Here is a 23,389-nt window from a genome sequence, read left to right on the forward strand (position 1 = left end):
CAAGTGCACGTGTCGTATTTGAAGAATATTTTTTAGGTAATGCAGTAAGTTATTTCATTAAACACACTTAACACACAGCGGTACACAATTAAACTAAAAACAGAAAATATATATATATATATATATATATATATATATGTGTGTGTGTGTGTGTGTGTGTGCGTGCGTGCGTGCGTATAGACTATTAGTGGTTTTATTTGGAATTAATTTTTTAGAAGGCAGGTACCAAAAACTTTGCCCCTCCCCCCCTGCTGACCGAGATCCTGGATCCGCCCCTGGTTTGATGTATGTACGGTTTCGGGCAGGTGCCACATTTTATCTAATACACTCCAGACGTTATTTGTTATGAACTACTCTACCTTATGCGGTATTTGTTATCGAAGTTGATCGTTATCACTGGCATGTAAGTTTTATCCATAAGGAAAGACCGCACACACTGTTCAGACGCTCTTCCTCCTTAATGTAAAAAAGCAAATTTCTGCCGTTGTGTTTTGCGTTTGTCAACAACACTGCTCGTCCATTTCTCATCAAATTTCTTTTGTTAGTTAATAACATCATTTGCTTATAACTTAGCTAACAGGTGAATGAAGATATTTTGCCATTATCTTTTGTTTTCTTCATTTTATAATACGAGTCCCCAAGCGAGGTTGTTAGCACACTGGACTCGCATTCGGAAGGATGACGGTTCAAACCTGCGTTCGACCATCCTGATTTAGGTTTCCCTATATCGCTGCAGGCAGATGCCAGGATGGTTCCTTTGAAACATCACGGCTGACTTCCTTCCCCATCCTTCTCTAATCCGATGGGACCGATGATGTTGATGTTTGTTCCTATCCCCCAAATCAATTAATCAATCAATACCAGTCATCAAATTCTCCACTCATACTTTGCATTTTATAGGAACAGTAAACATCATAGAAGTCAAAATAGCATTAATGTCTTAAGACGTGCTGCTTATGGTGAGGACTGCCCAACTTCTTGAATGTTTATGAGATGTAAATGTATGTCTGTGTACCTGTAAAAAGCAGATGGGAATAGTTGTATAACCAAATTGGCCTACAGTATGAAGTACGTAAATGCTATTATCAGCAGTTCAACAACCTTGGCTAAAAACTGTTGTTATTAATCAATCAGTGTTGGAAAGAGAACACAAATCTCACATTTCCTAGTGGAAACAATTTGCAATGAGTAGTCTTCTTCGAAAACATGAGAGAGATGGTCCAGTTTAATGGCTCCTGCAGTAGATGGGTCCTCATCAACAGTTTGCTCCAATTCCATGGCACTAAGTACAGCAATGGGCTTTGAGCCCTGAATAAGGATGGACACTACTGGTAGTAGAAACTGTATGTATTCACTCAAAGTTATAGGACAAATTTTGATGATGATATTTTCCTCCATGGTTCAAACAGACTACTTCAGAGTCAATGAACAATATGGTGTTAATGCAACAGATTCATTTTGGCCACAGATATGTGTTGTTGTTGTAGTTGTTGTTGTGGTCTTCAGTCCTGAGACTGGTTTGATGCAGCTCTCCATGCTACTCTATCCTGTGCAAGATGCTTCATCTCCCAGTACCTACTGCAACCTACATCCTTCTGAATCTGCTTAGTGTATTCACCTCTTGGTCTCCCTCTACGATTTTTATCCTCCATGCTGCCCTCCAATACTAAATTGGTGATCCCTTGATGCCTCAGAACATGTCCTACCAACCGATCCCTTCTTCTGGTCAAGTTGTGCCACAAAACTTCTCTTCACCCCAATCCTATTCAATACTTCCTCATTAGTTATGTGATCTTCCTATCTAATCTTCAGCATTCTTCTGTAGCACCACATTTCGAAAGCTTCTATTCTCTCCTTGTCCAAACTATTTATCATCCATGTTTCACTTCCATACATGGCTACACTCCATGCAAATACTTTCAGAAACGACTTCCTGACACTTAAATCTATACTCGATGTTAACAAATTTCTCTTCTTCAGAAACGCTTTCCTTGCCATTGCCAGCCTACATTTTATATCCTCTCTACTTCAACCATAATCAGTTATTTTGCTCCCCAAATAGCAAAACTCCTTTACTACTTTAAGTGTCTCATTTCCTAATCTAATTCCCTCAGCATCACCCGACTTAATTTGACTACATTCCATTATCCTCATTTTGCTTTTGTTGATGTTCACCTTATATCCTCCTTTCAAGACACTGTCCATTCCATTCAACTGCTCTTCCAAGTCCTTTGCTGTCTCTGACAGAATTACAATGTCATCGGCGAACCTCAAAGTTTTTATTTCTTCTCCATGGATTTTAATACCTACTCCGAATTTTTCTTTTGTTTCCTTTACTGCTTGCTCAATATACAGATTGAATAACATCGGGGAGAGGCGACAACCCTGTCTTACTCCCTTCCCAACCACTGCTTCCCTTTCATGTCCCTCGACTCTTATAACTTCCATCTGGTTTCTGTACAAATTGTAAATAGCCTTTCGCTCCCTGTATTTTACCCCTGCCACCTTTAGAATTTGAAAGAGAGTATTCCAGTCAACATTGTCAAAAGCTTTCTCTAAGTCTACAAATGCTAGAAACGTATGTTTGCCTTTCCTTAATCTTTCTTCTAAGGTAAGTCGTAAGGTCAGTATCGCTTCAAGTGTTCCAGTATTTCTACGGAATCCAAACTGATCTTCCACGAGGTCGGCTTCTACTAGTTTTTCCATTCGTCTGTAAAGAATTCGTGTTAGTATTTTGCAGCTGTGGCTTATTAAACTGATTGTTCGGTAATTTTCACATCTGTCAACACAGATATGTTTAGTATAACTAATTTATAGGAATAAGTTTGCCACTGTCTGATATAAATACTGATTATTTGTTTCTCTGTGTCTATAGTCTCTTCACATTTTATTCATTAAAGAACATGAAATGACCCTTGAAGTAGTGTCTGCTACATGTCATGTGATGCCTCTTGGCAGTGAGACAGAAGAGTACGAAAATCTGAGTTCATAAAGCAAGGGACCCACGACCACATGCTCACTCACATGAGATACTTTTCCCCTATGAATTTCAACAGACCACAGACTCTTTTTAAACGGTTTAAGAAGTACATTCGTTGATGCTACTCTTCATGACATCAAGGGTTGTGATGCACAATATCCTAAAGCAAATGAAATATTTTGTACTCTGCTAGGATACTACAGTGTATAAAAAACTTCTTTCCAAATGACATGTCCATCTGATGCAAACCATCTGCAATATCTAAAACACCCGTCATTTATAACTGAAAGTTTGTTCAAAGTTAAATACTGACAACTATTGCAAATTAAATCAAGGAAATACTGGTTTGCTTTTTCGATATAAATTATAGATTTCTTTTACTCTGGGTGGAAGTCATTTTGAGTGTGTTAATGGCACTGTTCTTTCCTTGTTACAGCCTTCATCATCTACTTTTCATTCCTGGCAAGTTTCTTCTGGCTCAATGTAATGTGCTTCGACATCTTTTGGACATTCAGGTAAAGCCTTGCAGTACTATATTCATCATTTAAAAGAAGGAAATTTGTTATGTTCATAGAAACATTGGAATTTGAAATCTGCAGAATGATTAAATCAAAATAAAGTCTTATATAGGCTGTAAATTTTCTAAATAATTTGTTCCTTAAACTTGAAATATGTGTTAACATGGTGGGAAGGGATATTTATGTTTATTTTAAACAAACACAATACGAAGGACAGTAATGAGTATGTGTGTCATGAACAGCTGTCAAAATATGAAGCTGTTTAAAGAGGTCTCTATAGTACATTATTGGGATGTCACTCAGTGGTCACTGGAAATGCAGACTGAATTTATTCATATTTAAATAACCTATAGCTGTAATCATGCTTACTGCAGTTGAACAAAAGCATTTACTCTAATCTAGAGTGTGGCTTTTCCAATTTTCAGATTATGCTGTATTTGTTGTACCAAAGTCTAGTTTCTATCTATTTCTTGAGTTTCATTATTTGAATAATTTTACAGTAACAGGTTTTGGCATTCTTAAGTATGCTGTAGTAGATGAAAAGTGGTTGAATGGTATAATTAGTAAAAGCAGCAGCCTTTCCCTTTTAAAGTGGTACCTTTTAGTCTGTAGGACATTAATTTGCAGCCTCTCTTAATTGTGAAAGGGAATGTCATTGTCAAATCCTTCATCACCACTGTTAAGACACTTGTTGAGTGAAGCACACTGTAGTGAATGATGATTCCTTGGTTGAAACAAAGAACCCTTTATTCAAAACATAGGTTGGATAACCAGTGGAAGATTGATTGTGATCACTTAAAAGTGACAGAAACAAAGTCCACTGGCCTGATACAAATTCAGAGGGAAGCCTCATCCCGAGTGGGTGGAGGAATGGCATCCAGGAGGGCCGTGCTGTGTGATATACTGTAAAGCAGTACAGAGATGGTGCGATGTAGAACAGAGAGTCTGGAGCTGGTCTCGGTGAGTTCCAATTGAGAAGCCACACGATGTAGCCTGTCCCTGGCCCGGGACTGAGTGAGCAACTGAATGCTGCCTCTGGAGGCTGTGCTTCTCATTAAATATCCAGCAGGTGGAAGTATGTCCACAACCACATGGCGTGTGGATGGTACATGTTTCCTCTATGGCACTGCCACCATTTTCCAGATAAATGCGCAGCTCAGAAGAATGGCTGGTGCCCCCTAGTGGCGCCTGTAATGAGCAGAGTATCAACAGACTGTTTGTAGACTGTATTGTGTCCATAATATGCAAAGAACCTGTGGTATTTATAAATAGTCTTTGGAGGACAGACACCTGCAGGCCAAAGGTAAGCAATGCACAGGGCAAAGACATTGTGCTGCAAGAGTAACATAGTCAGCCTACAGCTGATTTGAAAACCCCTAACGTCTTGAGAATTTGGTGAAGCCAACTTGGCTGAGGCCACAAATTCTGCATTGGAGCTTCCCTTGGGTGATGTGAGAATTTGAACAGAACAGGGTGTCCAGAGCAGGTGCAACCCCATCCCAGGAACATAGGACTAAAGTTGTGAAGCAGACACTGTCCAGGTTGTAGCTGGCCTGGCAGTACTGTGAAGAGAAAATATAGGAGAATTATTATTAGTGTAAATTGCAACCAGATGTGAGCTGCCCAGTGGCCCATGGAGGCACGTCTGGTGACCCAGTGTTGACTCCTTATGAGGCACGAAAGCGCTAGTTGCCACAGAATGGCAGCAGTGGTGATGGAGGTGCTGGAACACTGGGTGACAGGGTTCAACCAATGCTACGCCAGCAGTGTGGCACTGACAACAACAGATGTAGAAAAATGGCTCTGAGCACTATGGGACTTAACAGCTGTGGTCATCAGTCCCCTAGAACTTAGAACTACTTAAACCTAACTAACCTAAGGACATCACACACATCCATGCCCGAGGCAGGATTCGAACCTGCGACCGTAGCAGTCGCGCGGTTCCGTACTGCGCGCCTAGAACCGCGAGACCACCGCGGCCGGCCAGATGTAGCAGCAGTGGCCACTGACGTACCTGTGAACAGTAGTCACTGGCTGTGAGAGCAGGAGTGATACTACAAAAAGAAAAGAAAGGTCCAAGAAGAGGAGAGACTAGGGCAGTGGAAAAGGTTGCTGCTAAATACGGGCTGCAGAAGGGAACTGGAAGAAGCTGGCCAGGGAGGGCCAGGGCACAGAAGCGCCCAGGAAGAAGAGGAATCTACACTGCAATGAAGAACGTGTGGTGCAGCAAAGCAGAGGCACATAGTGCTGCGCTGTCCATGAGAAAATTAAGTTGACCATGACTGCAGCAGCTGAATGCAGCTGTGCACAATGGTGGGCTTTCCTGTGAGAGAACAGTATTGGTTTCAGCTGTAGTGGACTTGGGGTATGAGACTGGGACTGCAGACTGTATACACTGAATTAGTGAAGATGTACTGCCAGCCTGGAATGAGACCAGCCACAGCTGCACCAAGGCAAAGGTGTGGAAAATGAGAGCAGCATCGAGCACAGCTAGGAAATGGGAGTGGTTGAATGGAAACTAAATCATGGTTCTATGAGCAGAGAGTTGACCATGGCTCGTTGTCATGGACACGCAGCTTGAGGCACGATGGGAGGGAATGTACTTGGGGGCCCTTGGCACCAGAAGAAGCAGTGCTACACCCTCACAAGGGACAATAGCCATGGCTGCACCCTCATGGTACAGATGCAGGACAACAGACAGAAGCAGTGTTAGGATTACGGCCAGAGGGGGCGGCGAGTGGGTGGTGGGTGAGGTCAGGTGCAGTGAGACTGGAGGGGCATCTGAGGAGCCAATGATGCGTTCTCGGCTGTGAAACCCTCATGAGAAGAGTCAGTCGTGGCTACATCTTCGTGGCAAAGGCGCGAAATGGCAGGGGAGCAAAGGGCCGATGGGAGGATATGTAATGGCTGGGCAGGACAACAATGGCTGATGACCCCGGAGCTGCAGCATGCGGACTCAAACCTAATTGCCAATGTACTTCCGGGCAATGTCAGTCTTGAGAGAAATGCTGATCGTGGCTGCAATGTGCAGAGCAGTATCAGTCAAGGCTGGAGGTGTGTGGCGGACAGGCACTGGATGAGATGAGGAGATGGCACAAGAGCCAGTGAAGGTACTGATGCTAAGTCTCATACCCGTGACAAGTCATCCCTCGTTGCTTTATTTTTCCACAGACCCTTACAGCAGTGATGAACCATCGCATGTGACATTGTTTCATCATCATCAATGACCCCCTAGAAACGCAGTTGGAATAGCAAACACACCCATGAGATTCAAGTCCATGCAGTTCACAGAAGTGCAAGAGATGTACACACAGCATGAAGTCATGACTCAAGCAAAGTATGCAACCTGACTAATAATAAGGCAATGTCGCTTGTAATGAGACAAAAGTGTAGCATAAGACATGTTTCTATCCTCGTTCTCACTGTTAAGTCCTGTTTTTATCCCTTTCACCAATATTAAGTTCCTCATCACCACTGTTAGGACCGGTATTGGGTGATGCATGTAGTAGTGAATGATGATTCCCAGGTTGAAGTAAACTCTTTATTCATGGCACAAATTCACAATAAAATTATTTTGTGTAACATCTGCAAGATATTTCATGATTACTTGAAAGTAACACAAACAAAGTCCACTGCATTATACCAATTCTGAGGGAAGCCTCTTCCTTAGTGACTGTAGCATTGTTCGGTAGGGCCACACTGTGAGCATTACAGGAAGCAGTGTGGTGAAGTATACTAGCCACATTTAATTATGGTCATTAACATAATCTACAGAATTAATTCATCATTTGAGGGGAAGTCACAAAGTTTTAACTACCACCTCAGAAAAGATCAAGCAGCAACCAAGAAACTTAGTCCTTCTCCACACATTAACCCTACAATGTAACATTTTTCTCAATGATGGATGACTTAGCGAAGACCTCAGTAGTAAAGTATGCATTTCAGCATTTCAGAAAACATTCCCCCTCTCCATAACTCTGGAAATGCTTGCCATTCAATGGTTTCTTGATTGTACAAAAGAGGAAGATTAGAAGAATGTGTGAGGTGAGGCAAAATTTGATAGCCCGAAGGAGCAGCATGTGTGAGTGTGTCCTGTGCACAGTGAACTGGGGTATTAAAATGTATATAAACACCTCCTTGGACAGCTTTGTACGACACTTCATCTTGACTGCCTCCTGTAACTTCAGCAGATTTTGGCCATGTTCCTCTGACAATTTGCCCCTTAAGAGCATAATCTGTTAGCAGTACACCATGTCAGTGTCAAAAAGTACTCAGTGTCACCTTGGCCAATGATGGATGGGGTTTCACCTTTTTTCGGCAATGGTGAATCTACATGTTTTCACTACTTGCTTTTCTCCTGTCTCAGGGTCATAGTAATACATCCATCATTCATCCATGGTGATTAGGCAGCTAGAGAATTCATCTGAATTGGCCTGACACAGTTGCAACATAGCAACTGTTGCCTCGGTTTGGCAGACATTTTGAATGCATGTCAGCAGTTGTGGAACCCAGTGGCTGTCATTATTTGCCTTGCTCAAAACATTGTGCTAAATGTCAAAAACTGATCCATGACTAATTTTCACTTTTTACACCAACATCTCAATTGTTATTTACCAGACTTTGAGTACTAGGGATTCCAGCTTTCTTGCAATTCCTGGTTCTTCAAAGAAAGTCTGCCACTTAATTTTTATTTATTTATTATTATTTTATTTATTTTTTTCTCTGAGAACATCAGCACTGTGGCATGGGGATTTCTGTGCATACCAGCATTGTAGACATTTAGCTACAAACAAACAAGAAATTAACCATGTGATTACCGCACACATTATGTGTCAGATTGTACCTGATCACTAAAGCCAAATGGTGGTGGGTATGGAGGAAGCAAGTTTAGCCCACTACGCTTACTGCCATGAGCGAAAGGAATGAAGTGAAAGGAAGAAGGGGGGGGGGGGGGGTCAAGGTGCAAAGGAGGGAATAGACTAAGGTTTGATCACAAAGTGTTGCTATACAAAAAAAATTAAGAAAATGCCTGCTGACATGTTCATTATTAATAATAACACCTACTTCATCACGCTAGTAGAAACATACAAACCAACAGCATAACAAAAATCCACTATGCTCAGTGACAAAAAAGTTTTACAAATAGCATTTGCCTCTCTTTGGTGATGCATACTTCGATTCTATATCTCTGAGGATTCTTCCTTGTAACAGGATGTATCGAATGTATGACTGAATTAATTCTGTGTCATATTCATAAATAAATGAATAATAATATGTGCTGAATGAATGTCTGCCAAAAACTAATAATTAAACTATTCCACATAATTATTGAAAAGAAGACAGTGGGGTATGAGGATCCAGTCAGGCCATTTTCATCAAGATTTCTTCTTTTTTGGGATCAGTATGTACTGAATATCATCACGAAATGTTCTGAGACATGTCTAACAAGTTAAGATTCTAGTGAATCCACAAGTGGCACTATTGGACATGCTGTGGGGTTATAAAATCTACATCCTTTTCATGTCTGAAATTGCAGTTTTTTGCACTCCTACATTTCACAGATATAAACATTTTGAAAGAAATTGTGTTCAGCAGCAAGATGCTGAGGAAGATAGTTGCTGCATTTCTTTCATGCTATGGATGCTGTTAGTACCATGGACCACCATTTATTTAAGAGTTCCTTATCATAAGGAGCAAATAAGCTGATGACTGCCATGTAGATACATTGAAAACCCCTATCTTATGTTTTTGTGTGGTCTTGATTTTAAAAACGAAAAATTGATGAAAATGCAGAATTGAGGAAAATGTTAAAACTCCCAAAATTTATGCAAAAATACCTGTACTTGGCATATATGATTAAAAATTGCAATCCTCTCCAATACTTTGAATAAAACCTTCATAAGTGAAGGAAATTAAATGTACAATATATTATTTATACAATAATTTGTGGTGATGGATTTCATGTCCTTAAAAAATCACAGATGTTTAACAGCAAGTAAAAACACATAAAAAAATTGAAATTTGTGTTTGGGTACAAGGCAATCAAGCTGTTCTGCGACATGCTGTGACCACAAATTATATGTTCAAAACACATGTTTTTGAGAGATCATCCTTTGTGCTCAGCCAGAAAAAGGAAAAAATTGATGAACATGTTTAATTAAGCAAAAATATCACAGCAGCTAAGTCGTTGTTAACCATAAGCATAAATGCGGACATGTGCTTAATGATAAATTTTGTCACCATTGCAGTTATTGTTTAATGTTTTTCTTACGAGCCACACTTCATATGCTCACAACTGTTAAAGTGTTATTTTAGGCTTGATGAGAGAAACAGAGACATGAAAAAATGAGTTTACTTCCCCAACTGAGGTTACAAGCTTATTAGAAGTGGGTACAGTGAATTTCTATACACTGTGTAAACTGTAAATTTGAAAGAAAACTCAGGTGCTACAATTTTGCTTCATGCCCTCTATCACTGCTTCCAATCTTTACAAACTACAGTGTGTGGTGCAAAGTATACACCTGAGTAGTGTATGTAGTTGTTGCAACTGTATCATGTCAGATTTGAACATGGAAGTCTTTAAAATGTGCTATTGCACAACCTTTGTTCTATTTCCATGTGACATCTCTATCATAGCACATCATCTGCATGAAAAGTATATTTTCAGCACTTCACAAAATGCTTTCATACCCACCTGCATTCCGGTCATTGAAGGGCCACACCTCCTCTCTACACAACCAGAGGGTGAGCTCATTTTACATGTGTTAATGTGGTGAGGTGGCTGTGCAATAAGAGTTCACCAACCAGAAATGGGCAATGTTTCTTCATTTATGACCAAGCATATTTTTGGAACTCAGTGTTTGAATTTAAAAGGTTGATGATTGATATTGTTGCTGAATACAGTACATCAGAAATACATGCAAAAAGATGAGACTGGCTTATAAGTAGCACAAGAAAAGATGGTGTCTGGGCCCCTTTGTCATTTATTGACTCTGTCTAGAACACTTCGCGTCGACTGTCTTGTCTTTTCCATTACCGCTGCAACCTAGCAGTAGTTGTATCATAATTGGCGGTGAAGCTAAATGTTGCAAGTTGTGTAGGCAACACTGATTGTGGATTATGTCAGTGTTTCCTCCCTCACGTCTCCCCTCTCCACAACAGCCTAAAATATTCTCTTAACTCTGCCACCACCCATGTTGCAAACCATTTGTGTTTTGTGCCACTTATAACTCATTCAGTCACATTGAATGTCAAAAGGAAGAAAATGGGATGAAGCCAAGCGAGATGTTGAATAAGAACTTAGAATCAAGATAAACCTTACTAAGAAAAAATGTAAAATCAAGGAATTTTTAGCATTGACGTTGTGGGTTTTTCACAGGGGTTAAGAATTTGTGGTGTAGAATCATGAAAAATGTAAATTCGGAGAACATAAAATTGAAGTTTCACTGTACCATGTTTTGTGTTTCAAGTCTGTGCAGTGACTATGTTAAATGTATGCACAGGTGAAGGTATATAAATTTACATATTCTAGTAGAAACGAAATTCACAACTTTCCTTTTTTCAGTGTGAAGATTTTTCTTCCTGAAGGTCCAAAATCATTGTCTGTGAAACTTATGTAATTGACGTAATGGTGTGAAAATTAATATACAGCATGAGTAACAATTTAAAACTGCACCATCCTTCAGCAAGTACATGGATTCTTCTTGTGATTTCTGTATCTTGGTACTGAATTAGGTGGTGCATTGATTAAGATATTGCTCATTTGGAATAAATGTGCACAAGTCCTCGTCTGTTCATTCAGATTTAGGTTTTACTGTTTCTGTCCGTGACCATACTTCTGGCAAATTCTGGGATGGTTTCTTTTAAAAGAGGTCAACCAGTTACCTGCCCTATAGTTATCTGGTTTAAGCTTTAGCTCCAGCTTTAATGACTTCATTGGTGATGAAATCCTAAATCATGATCTTCTTTCCATTCATTGTTCACAGTTCTGTGTTCTGAATCATGCCAGTAGCTAGTTGGAGGGTGTACGTGGACCACAATCTTTAAACTTCAAATTTCACCTGGTTTACCAATGGAACATGGTTTCACCAAGAAGCATAAATAGCAGCCTTAAATGTGCAAAATGTATATGACGAGGGCTGAAAATCATCACACCTGCATTCAAATAAGTAAACGAATGATGTGGCATGTCAAGTATTCCGATCAGAGGTCCTATTTCTTTCTTATTCCCTACCATTTCCAAGGAAATAAACCTACATATGTCCAACATGTTTATCAGTTGCTAAATGAATGATGAACCAGCTATTTCAAGGATTACTAAAAACTACAAGAAAGTAACACAGAGGGTAGTCTTTTTTTAAGACTTGCCTTCACGTCTATAATGATCCACGTTGGATGCCTTAATATATCTTCAAAGACCATGTACTGGAACTTGATGAACTCACATGGTTCCAGAGACTCTGTAACAATCCCCAGGAATTATTTATTTTGTTTTCAGAAAGGGAAATGTATCAATGGGGCCAGATATGGTCTATGAAATGAACAAACAAGCATTTGGTTTCAGGACATCTTAATAAATGCTTGTGTTTAAGTGATTTTAGGAGCTAATACACTGTCCTTGTAGAATAATACCTTCATTTTTCACCACGTCTCCTGGATTATTTTAAAATATTAAAGAGGACACACATTTATACCACTCTACATTATTGTGTTAACATCTAACCTCGCACTGAAGGAAGTGCTCCACTGACAGAAGTGCTCCACTGATCTTCAAGTTTTTTGGCTATGCTTCATTACATGGCTGCTACTTTCTACCTGAGAGAATAAGATTATAAAATTGTCATTCTTATATGGCTGAGTTTATGAGTTCAAAAAATGGAAAATCTATGATCGAATAACAAAACATATGAAAAGGACAGACTGCTACTCACCATGTAGAGGAGGAGTTGAGTGGCAGATGGGCACAGTAAAGAAGACCATTAAATATTATTCAGCTATTGGGCTCAGTTTGTCATCAGATGTAGACAGGTGTTTTGTTTTGTCTGTGTCTGACTATGGGCAACAGCTTGATAATATAGTATAGGAGTCTTTTTCATTGTGCCTGTCTGCCACTCAACACCTGCTCTATGCAGTGAGTAGCAATCTATCCTTTTCATATTGTTGTGTGCAGAAAAATTACTTTCAGCCCTAAAATGTATACATATTTTCTTAGTGTATACTAGTATAACAAAAAAAATAATCAATTTTTGAAATTATAATTACTTGAATAAATAATAAATCTACTCGCCAAGCGATGGTGGGAAACGCACATATAAAAAGGTATTACAGCTTGCAAGCTTTTGGAGCCAGAACCCTGGGTCAGGGGTCAGGAAAGGCTCCTTCTCATCCTGTCCAGTAAGTCTCCCTTGACCTAGGGTTCTGGGTGACTTTTCCGTATTTTGGAGAGTGTACATGAATATGTAAAAAAACTTCATACCTAAAAATAAGCAGCACACACAATGATGGTAAGATACTCAATGATCGTTGGTCAATCTATAGTGCACTGCCAATATATATTATAACCATTGTTAGTAGTTTGACACAGATGTACTGAACTGTCAGTTCAGACAAGGAAAGGTCATACTATAAAACAAAACATGCAAGGTCACTAAGGTTTCTGACAATACTAGCATTGTGATAAACAACAAACAGGGCACTGATCTAGAGACTGACACCAACAAATTACTTTCACAATTACTTAATTCAAAGTAAACTCACTAACAGTAAAACCTGACCAATTACATCCAATTCAACTGTATTTGCAAGTTTCCAGAGAGGATATCTATTGTACATGACAGTCAGCAAATATAAACGGTACACTACACCAAATCCTTAGGCCTCCACATAGGCAGTAGGGCTGGCTAAGGAAATCATGTTCTCCCAGGCCATAAAAAAGATTGTCCTCGGCTACTTTTTCCACCATGAAAATTTCACAATTTGGAGATATCAGTGTCACAAAGTCCATATACTTTAGGTACTTCCAGTCTATTCTTTGTCATGGAATTATCTTCTGGGGCAATTCACATACATAAAAAAATTTCTTTCTGCAGTAGAACATTGTGTGATCTATGTGCAGAGTTCCTCTGAGACCCCACTGTCATAATCTCTTTAAGGAACTAGGGATACTTAGTACCACTTTCCAAGATATTTATTTGATTATGAGTTTCATAGATGACAATCCTGTGCTCTAAGGAACCAATTAAATGTACCATTACCACTATACAAGAAAATTAAAAATCTGACTGAGCAAGGTGGTGCGGCGATTAGCACATTGCACTCACATTAGGGAGGACAAAGGTTAATACTTGCGTCCAGCCATCCTGATTTAGGTTTTCCGTGATTTCCCTAAATCACTTCAGACAAATGCCAGGATGGTTCCTAATGAAAGGGCATGGCTGATTTCCTTCTTCATCAATCCCTAATCCAATGGAACCGATGACCTTGCTGTTTGGTCCTCCCCCAAAACAACCAACCAACCAATCAAAAATCTGACTCAGGTACAGAAAGGTGTACAGCATTCTACTATTACAATATCAAATTTACTGGCAAGCTACATCAAAGATCAACATAATAATATTGCATTATTTAAAAATAACTTAAAGACATTTTCACTTGAAAAAACTTTTTATTCATTACATGAATTTTTCAACAGATAAATATAGACCTTTTATGCATATATTTTTACAGTGTGTTTGTTAGGTATTGTGCAACCTATATTAATCCTTGTATGATGTCTTTTATCACTTTGCTTCTGTTACATTTTACTTGTATTTATTTATTTTCCCTGAAATTGTGTTTGTAAAATAACTGTACTATGTTTGATGTAATCTACATTTATATATTCTTTAACACGCATAAAAGAACCAACAGAATATTTAAATAAACAATTATGCTGCTCTGCTGTGATGATAAATTTTGTGTGTGTGTGTGTGTGTGTGTGTGTGTGTGTGTGGGCAGGGGGGGGGGGGATCTCTTAGGAGGACTCGGGCAAATGTATGTATAAAATAGCCATATTTATGTTATGCTGATGAGAGAGAAGAGGAGTGCTCCAAGAATTGCCAAGAGACACAGAAGTGACATAGAAAAAATTGATGACTGTATTTGACAATGACCTGTAAAGATTTGCTGTTGCGGCGACTGTAGGACAGTGTCAAAACCTAGTTTGTGACAAAGTAAGTTGCATAAATTCTCATGAATGTTGTGAGGAGGAAACAAACCTAAGTATACGTAGTGAATGCTAAAGACACAGAATTCACTATTGGCTATATAATGCCAGTTGATCCTTTGGCTTAATCGAATAACGGACTATAATTCTAGAAATGCATGGAAATTCTGCAATAAATAGTTTCTATTTCAGATTCATGTGGAATATAAGTGCCTAGGATAAGTGCTTCCTCTTGGTGTACCAACCCCTGTGGACATCTATGAGATGTTATGCACATTCTTAGGCAAACCTTCCCAACTATAAATTTGTCCAAGACCACACAGCACAATTACCTGGGCTCCCAGTGGTCTTCAACAAGCATTGCACTAGTGGAATAACATGATGCAATACCTCCCCAAGAAAAAACCCCTGAGCAATTTTGTAGAAATACTGATGACATATTTGCACACAAAATGAGAATGTGTTTTAATTGTTCATGGCAATGAAAGAACTGGCATACAACATCTTCATAACATACGAAGCAAATCAGTACCATATTTCATTGCTAGTGCTCCAATTATTACAACAATTTTATGTTATTATGTACAGAACACACAGCATCTGGTAAAAGTTTGAGGAATGTATGGCTTTGTACACATAAAGGGGTGCAGAAGAACTAATGTCACATTATTAGCTTAAATAGTAGTGCATATAAACATTTGTGAGCCTTGTATACACTAATGGCCATTAAAATTGCTACACCAAGAAGAAATGCAGATGATAAACGGGTATTCATTGGACATATATATTATACTACAACTGACATGTGATTACATTTTCACACAATTTGGGTGCATAGATCCTGAGAAATCAACCACCTCTGGCAGTAATAATGGCCTTGATACGCCTGGGCATTGAGTCAAACAGAGCTTGGATGGCGTACACAGATACAGCTGCCCATTCAGCTTCAACACGATACCACAGTTAATTAAGAGTAGTGACTGGTGTATTGTGACGAGCCAGTGGCTCAGCCACCATTGACCAGATGTTTTCAATTGGTGAGAGATCTGGAGAATGTGCTGGCCAGGGCAGCAGTCGAACATTTTCTGTATCCAGAAAGGCCCGTACAGGACCTGCAACATGCAGTCGTGCATTATCCTGTTAAAATGTAGGGTTTCGCAGGGATCAAATGAAGGGCAGAGCCACAGGTCGTAACACATCTGAAATGTAACGTCCTCTGTTCAAAGTGCCGTCAATGCGAACAAGAGGTGACCAAGACGTGTAACCAATGGCACCCCATACCATCACGTCGGGTGATACACCAGTAGGGCTATGACAAATACACGCTTCCAATGTGTGTTTTCCGTGATGTTGCCAAACAAGGACGTGACCATAATGATGCTGTAAACAGAACCTGGATTCATCAGAAAAAATGACGTCCTGCCATTCGTGCACCCAGATTCGTCATTGAGTACACCACTGCAGGCGCTCCTGTCTGTGATGCAGCATCAAGGGTAATCACAGCCATGCTCTCTGAGCTGATAGTCCATGCTGCTGCAAACGTCATCAGACTGTTCGTGCAGATGGTTGTTGTCTTGCAAACATCCCCATCTGTTGACTCAGGGATCGAGACGTGGCTGCACAATCCATTACAGCCATGCGGATAAGATGCCTGTCATCTTGACTGCTAGTGATACGAGGCCGTTGGGATCCAGCACGGCATTCCATATTACCCTTCTGAACCCACCAATTCCATATTCTGCTAACAGTCATTGGATCTCGACCAACGTAAGCAGCAATGTCACGATACGATAAACCGCAATCGCGATAGGCAACAATCCGACCTTTATCAAAGTCGGAAACGTGATGGCACACATTTCTCCTCCTTACACGAGGCATCAAAACAATGTTTCACCAGGCAACGCTGGTCAACTGCTGTTTGTGTATGAGAAATCAGTTGGAAACTTTCCTCGTGTCAGCACGTTGTAGGTGTCGCCACCGGCGCCAACCTTGTGTGAATGCTCTGAAAAGCTAATCATTTGTATATCACAGCATCTTCTTCCTGTCGGTTAAATTTCACATCTGTAGCACGTCATCTTTGTGGTGTAGCAATTTTAATGGCCTGTAGTGTATAAATAACATATAAAAATTATAGTGGGTGACTTTAATGCACAAGTTGGCAAAGAAATAAAATTTAAATCAGTAGTTGGAGATTATCCAGCACATGCAAGAACCAACAGAAATGGGGAAAGACTCACAGATTTTTGTAAACAATTTAATCTAAAACTAATGTCGACACGTTTCAGGAAACTTGCAAGAAAGAAACAAATGTGGGTATCACCTAATCCAGATCAAGGTGAATATCAGTTGGACCATATGGCAATAACGACTCGCAACTACAAGGAAATCTTGGATGTCAGAGTGAGGAAGGGCCTAAACATAGACTCAGACCATTATCTGACTGAAATAAAGACCATGTTCCAACCGAACAAACTTAAACCAAAACCAAGAAGATTTCTGAGAGTAAACACTAAATTTCTCATGCAAAATCAGGACAAATTCTGTGCTATACTCAACACAAGACAAATGGATGATTGGTACGAAATTAAAGAAACACTTAAAGAAACGGGACAACCACGAAGAATACCAAGACACAGATGGTGGAACGAGCTGTGTGATGAAGCAATTGACAATCGACTAAAGGCATGGAAAAAATAGAACAGTAATAAGAAATATGAATACTGGGAAGAGTTTAAAGAAGAAAGGAAAAAGGCGGCAAAAATCATCAGATCAGTGAAAATAAAATATGACAAAGACAGATTTGAAGAAATGTATTCAGACTTTAAAAGGAACAAAACTAGAGACTTCTATAAGACTTTCAGAGAAGTTTTAATGGGATTCCAGTCACCAGTTTTACATTTTAAAGATAAAAAATGAAAAAAATGTTCTTAAGCACTAAAGAGAACTGTTAAATTTTAGCTGAATACTTTGAAAATCTATAAAATTGTGAGGAGCCTAATGATAGATTACAATCCACCATCGGAACCACCTACAGTAGAAGAAATAGAAAAGATTATCAAAGCATTGAAGAATAACAAAGCACCAGGAGAGGATGGGATAGTAGCAGAAATGTGGAAACAAGCATTGATCCATCCTCTCCATAAAAAAGGAGATAAAACAGACACCAACAACTACAAGGGCATATCCTTGTTACCAGTGACATTCAAAATGCTTTCTAAAGCACTTTTAAATAGAATAGGAGAACAAGCAGGACCTAATATAGGAGATTAACAAGCAGGATTTAGAAAAGGTAGATCATGTGCAGAACAGATTCTTAATTTAAAAACAATTTTGAGAGTGAGAGCTATACAAAATAAAAATACAGTAGTTACTTTCGTAGACTTCAAGAAGGCCTACAACTCAGTTGACTGACAAACACTATTCCAGATACTTTATGAATCAGGGATAGATGAAAACGCCAGAAGACTTGTTGAACAAACGCTCACAGATGCAACATCAAGAATTAAGTTTCAAGGCGAAATTTGTGAACTATTCAAAATCAAAACAGGAGTTCGACAAGGAGATGGACTGTCCCCAATTCTCTTTCACTTGGTTTTAGATAAAATAGTAAAAACATGGGAAAGCACATTAAAAAACAGAGGCACAAAGGGTACAAGCATGGGCCAAGGAAAGAACAAATTTGAAGTGAAATGTTTAGCCTTTGCAGATGATATGGCATTGATAACTGAAAACTGAACAGACGCAATAGTTATGCTTGATCTGTTGCACGAGATTGCTGAAAAGACTGGGCTAAAAATATCCTATGAAAAAACCGAGTATATAGAACACAAACATAATACAGAAAAGTTTATGAAAACAAAGTATGGAAAAATTAAGAGAGTTGATAGATTCAAATACCTGGGGGAGTGGATCCAAGCCAATGGATTGGATAACACAACAAATAAAGAAAGAATAAAAAAGTTAGGATTTGCATATAAATTAACACAAAACTACTACAATAAGAAATCAGTATCCATACAGGCAAAGATTAGACATTAGAATTCAGTTATTAGGACACAAGTAACGTGAGGATCAGAGTGCCTAACATTGAATAAGAAAGGTGTATTAAGAGAACTAGAAAAAAGAGAGAGAAAATTACTAAGAAAAATTCTAGGTCCTGACAAAAACAAGGAAAATAGGTAGATTAAAAGGAGAAATGAAGACTTATACAAAAATACAGAAAAGATCACAGATACAATGAGGAAGAGACGGCTAAAATTTTATGGACATTTAAAAAGAGTGGAAGAAACACGGATTACAAAGAAAATTTTTAATTACATTAGTAAGCTGAAAAAAACTGTAGGATGGATAGAAGCAGTAAAGAAAGATGCCAACAAAATAGGTGTTACAGAAGAAATAATACGTGACAGGAATCACTTCAGGCTACTGATAGAAAATGCAAACTATGAAGAAGATGAGCCAAAACCTGGACCCAAGTGAGTGTGGACAGATAAGCAGAGACGAGCAGTTGGCGAGAAAATGAAGAAGTACTGGGAAGAATGGAAGAAAAAGAAACACCATAAGTCTTAAGTTGTATGCGGTCCATAGCTGGCCAAATTCATACATACAAATAAAATAAAATGGGTTGTGTGTGTTTTAGGATGCTATGTTATAGCTTTATGTGTGCCTAAATATAATTCACCATTCCATTGAGCTGTGAGTGAGTGATTGGCTGTCCAGTTTTTTTAATATAAAAATCGGGTTTACTTATGACATCTTGGATTGTCGGGTGTTCTGCCGGATATCAGCGTCGTACTTGCACGATATTTCGGTCACGTAGCTCGTAACCTTCATCAGGTGCGACCTGAGACTGCTCCTTGAGTGGACCTGGTCCAGTATTTATGCCTATTGCCTTCCCCCTCCACCAACGGCTGCAGGCGCTTCCTATGTGGTCCGCGCCCATTCCCTGCGACCTGCTGGAGCGTTGCTGCTCCATTTTCCGTTCGCTGCGGTTCTAGGTGTTCCCTCTGCGGTCCGCGCCCACCAAACCTGCTCCTAGGGGTTTCATCTACGGTCCGGGGTACCAAGCATTCCCCCCGCTGTCCGCGCCCGCTTACCACGACCTGTTGGAGCATTGCCGCTCCGTTTTTCGTCCGCTGCGGCTCTGGATGTTCCCTCTGCGGTCCGCGCCCACCAGTCCCACTTCTGGGTGTTCCATCTTCGGTCTGGTGCGCCTGGCAGTCCGTCAGGGGCTCGTTTTCCATCTCCATGTCTCTGGTTCTTCTGTTTGTGTAGTGTTGCAGCTGGCCCCGTTGCTCCTTTAACAATTCCAGAGTCGGATCCCAGGCTCTGCTTAGCTGGTACCCTGTGTCACGGTTCATAAGATTGTCAGCCATTTTAATTTCTATCTATTCTCTTATAACACTGTCCCAAAATCTGGGTGTTTGTGCTAGAATCTTGGTATCCTCATACTTCATGGCATGATCTAGTTCTAGACAGTGTTCAGCAATGGCTGACTTAGTCACCTGTCTTAATCTAGTGTGCCTCTGATGTTCTTTGCACCTGATCTCCACAGTTCTTGTCGTCTGGCCAATGTAGGACATGCCACATTGACAAGGTATATTGTAAATCCCTGGTTTTTGTAACCCCAGGTCGTCTTTGACACTCCCCAGCAGTCCCCCGATCTTGTTGGATGGACAGAAAACACACTTGATATTGTGTTTACGGAGGATCCTACTGATTCTGGCAGAAATAGAGCCAGCATAGGGCAGATATGCCACCTTCTTTGCTTCATCTTGGTCTTCTTCAGGAACCTGTGGTATAGTGGCTGGTTGGAATGCCCTCTCAATTTGTCTGTCCATGTATCCATTCTTGGAGAAAACTGTTTTGAGACGTTCTATCTCTATGGGTAGATTCTCTTGGTCTGACAGGGCACGTGCTCTGTGGACCAAAGTCTTCAGAACCCCATTCTTCTGTGCAGGGTGGTGACAGCTGCTGGCCTGCAGATATAAATCAGTGTGTGTTGGTTTTCGGTACACACTGTGGCCAATTGATCCATCTGCTTTCCTCTGGACTAGTACATCCAGAAATGGCAGCTGGCCATTCTTCTCCAGTTCCATGGTGAACTTGATATTAGGGTGGCATGAGTTAAGATCTTCAAGAAACTCATTGAGTCTGTCCATCCCATGTGGCCAGATCATGAAGGTGTCATCCACATACCTAAAGAAGCATGTGGGTTTCAATGTGGCTGGTTTCTGTACAGGAAATACGTGGATGTCAGTGTATGACTGAACAGGTCCAACAGAGCACCGTCAAATTTCTCTGCAATCAGTTCTAGTGAGTCCTTCAGTGGGACCCTGGTGAACAGCGATACCCCATCAAAACTGAAGGACTCACTAGAACTGATTGCAGAGAAATTTGACAGTGCTCTGTTGGACCTGTTCAGTCATACACTGACATCCACGTATTTCCTGTACAGAAACCAGCCACATTGAAACCCACATGCTTCTTTAGGTATGTGGATGACACCTTCATGATCTGGCCACATGGGATGGACAGGCTCAATGAGTTTCTTGAAGATCTTAACTCATGCCACCCTAATATCAACTTCACCGTGGAACTGGAGAAGAATGGCCAGCTGCCATTTCTGGATGTACTAGTCCAGAGGAAAGCAGATGGATCAATTGGCCACAGTGTGTACCGAAAACCAACACACACTGATTTATATCTGCAGGCCAGCAGCTGTCACCACCCTGCACAGAAGAATGGGGTTCTGTAGACTTTGGTCCACAGAGCACGTGCCCTGTCAGACCAAGAGAATCTACCCATAGAGATAGAACGTCTCAAAACAGTTTTCTCCAAGAATGGATACACGGACAGACAAATTGAGAGGGCATTCCAACCAGCCACTATACCACAGGTTCCTGAAGAAGACCAAGATGAAGCAAAGAAGGTGGCATATCTGCCCTATGCTGGCTCTATTTCTGCCAGAATCAGTAGGATCCTCCGTAAACACAATATCAAGTGTGTTTTCTGTCCATCCAACAAGATCGGGGGACTGCTGGGGAGTGTCAAAGACGACCTGGGGTTACAAAAACCAGGGATTTACAATATACCTTGTCAATGTGGCATGTCCTACATTGGCCAGACGACAAGAACTGTGGAGATCAGGTGCAAAGAACATCAGAGGCACACTAGATTAAGACAGGTGACTAAGTCAGCCATTGCTGAACACTGTCTAGAACTAGATCATGCCATGAAGTATGAGGATACCAAGATTCTAGCACAAACACCCAGATTTTGGGACAGTGTTATAAGAGAATAGATAGAAATTAAAATGGCTGACAATCTTATGAACCGTGACACAGGGTACCAGCTAAGCAGAGCCTGGGATCCGACTCTGGAATTGTTAAAGGAGCAACGGGGCCAGCTGCAACACTACACAAACAGAAGAACCAGAGACATGGAGATGGAAAACGAGCCCCTGACGGACTGCCAGGCGCACCAGACCGAAGATGGAACACCCAGAAGTGGGACTGGTGGGCGCGGACCGCAGAGGGAACATCCAGAGCCGCAGCGGACGAAAAACGGAGCGGCAATGCTCCAACAGGTCGTGGTAAGCGGGCGCGGACAGCGGGGGGAATGCTTGGTACCCCGGACCGTAGATGAAACCCCTAGGAGCAGGTTTGGTGGGCGCGGACCGCAGAGGGAACACCTAGAACCGCAGCGAATGGAAAATGGAGCAGCAACGCTCCAGCAGGTCGCAGGGAATGGGCGCGGACCACATAGGAAGCGCCTGCAGCCGTTGGTGGAGGGGGAAGGCAATAGGCATAAATACTGGACCAGGTCCACTCAAGGAGCAGTCTCAGGTCGCACCTGATGAAGGTTACGAGCTACGTGACCGAAATATCGTGCAAGTACGACGCTGATATCCGGCAGAACACCCGACAACCCGAGATGTCATTAGATCGCTGGGAAAGCCTGAAGGGTTTACTTATGTTTCTGTTCCTTTTTTGCAGTGGATTCCGATCATTGCGTGGGACAGCCAGAGAAAGGGAGCACAAGAAATTCATCATCTACTCTATATACTCATGGGGCTGCCCTCTAATTTTGCTAAGTGTGACACTTGTTATGCAGTTCCACAATGACATTCCTGATGGTTTACTGAGACCACAGTTTGGTGTGAAGAGATGTTGGTTTCCTGATGGTAGGTATTACTACTGTTTCATCAGATATGCAGAATATTCAGTCTGGTTGTCTGAGTCAAGCAAAATGAAGTTATGAAAAATACATTAGCTGATATCAGGGTAATTTAATGAACAACAATCATCTAGAGGGAATATTAATTCTCAACAATTTGAGCACCATTTACTTTTTTGCATGAAAACTGATTAAATATGCACTCAAGATGATAATGTGTACCATTTTCGCTGGGGACTGATAGACTGGTAATGAAAGAACTGTTTTGCGGGTTGGTCATGAAGAAAGCAGCCATACTTGAAAGATATAAAAATTTAGTTGGCTTAACTACAAATTACAATGTTATGATAAAATTAAAACACCACTTTTTCACAAAATACATACTGAATTTTTCTAATGGGCACAAGGGACTCTTATACTGGGTCAGTTTATCACTAAGAGAAAGTGTAGCCATCATCAGAGGAGCTCTGAAATTGTTTGAAGAAACATCAGTCAGTATTCTTCGTGATC

At 40.5% G+C, this 23,389-nt stretch overlaps 1 protein-coding gene across 4 annotated transcripts in view; it reads left to right on the forward strand.

Moving 5' to 3' along the window:
* The window catches only part of LOC124792524 (G-protein coupled receptor Mth2-like), a 617,551-nt gene that overhangs the window by 587,615 nt on the left and 6,547 nt on the right, over positions 1–23,389 (forward strand). For all 4 annotated transcript variants that reach the window (XM_047257947.1, XM_047257949.1, XM_047257948.1 and 1 more), the window contains 2 exons: positions 3,417–3,495; positions 22,699–22,886. In XM_047257947.1, the coding sequence (XP_047113903.1) occupies positions 3,417–3,495; positions 22,699–22,886 (267 nt within the window). The remainder of the gene's footprint in view (positions 1–3,416; positions 3,496–22,698; positions 22,887–23,389) is intronic.

Source organism: Schistocerca piceifrons, chromosome 1, assembly GCF_021461385.2.
Source record: "Schistocerca piceifrons isolate TAMUIC-IGC-003096 chromosome 1, iqSchPice1.1, whole genome shotgun sequence".
Taxonomy (NCBI): Eukaryota; Metazoa; Arthropoda; class Insecta; order Orthoptera; family Acrididae; genus Schistocerca; species Schistocerca piceifrons.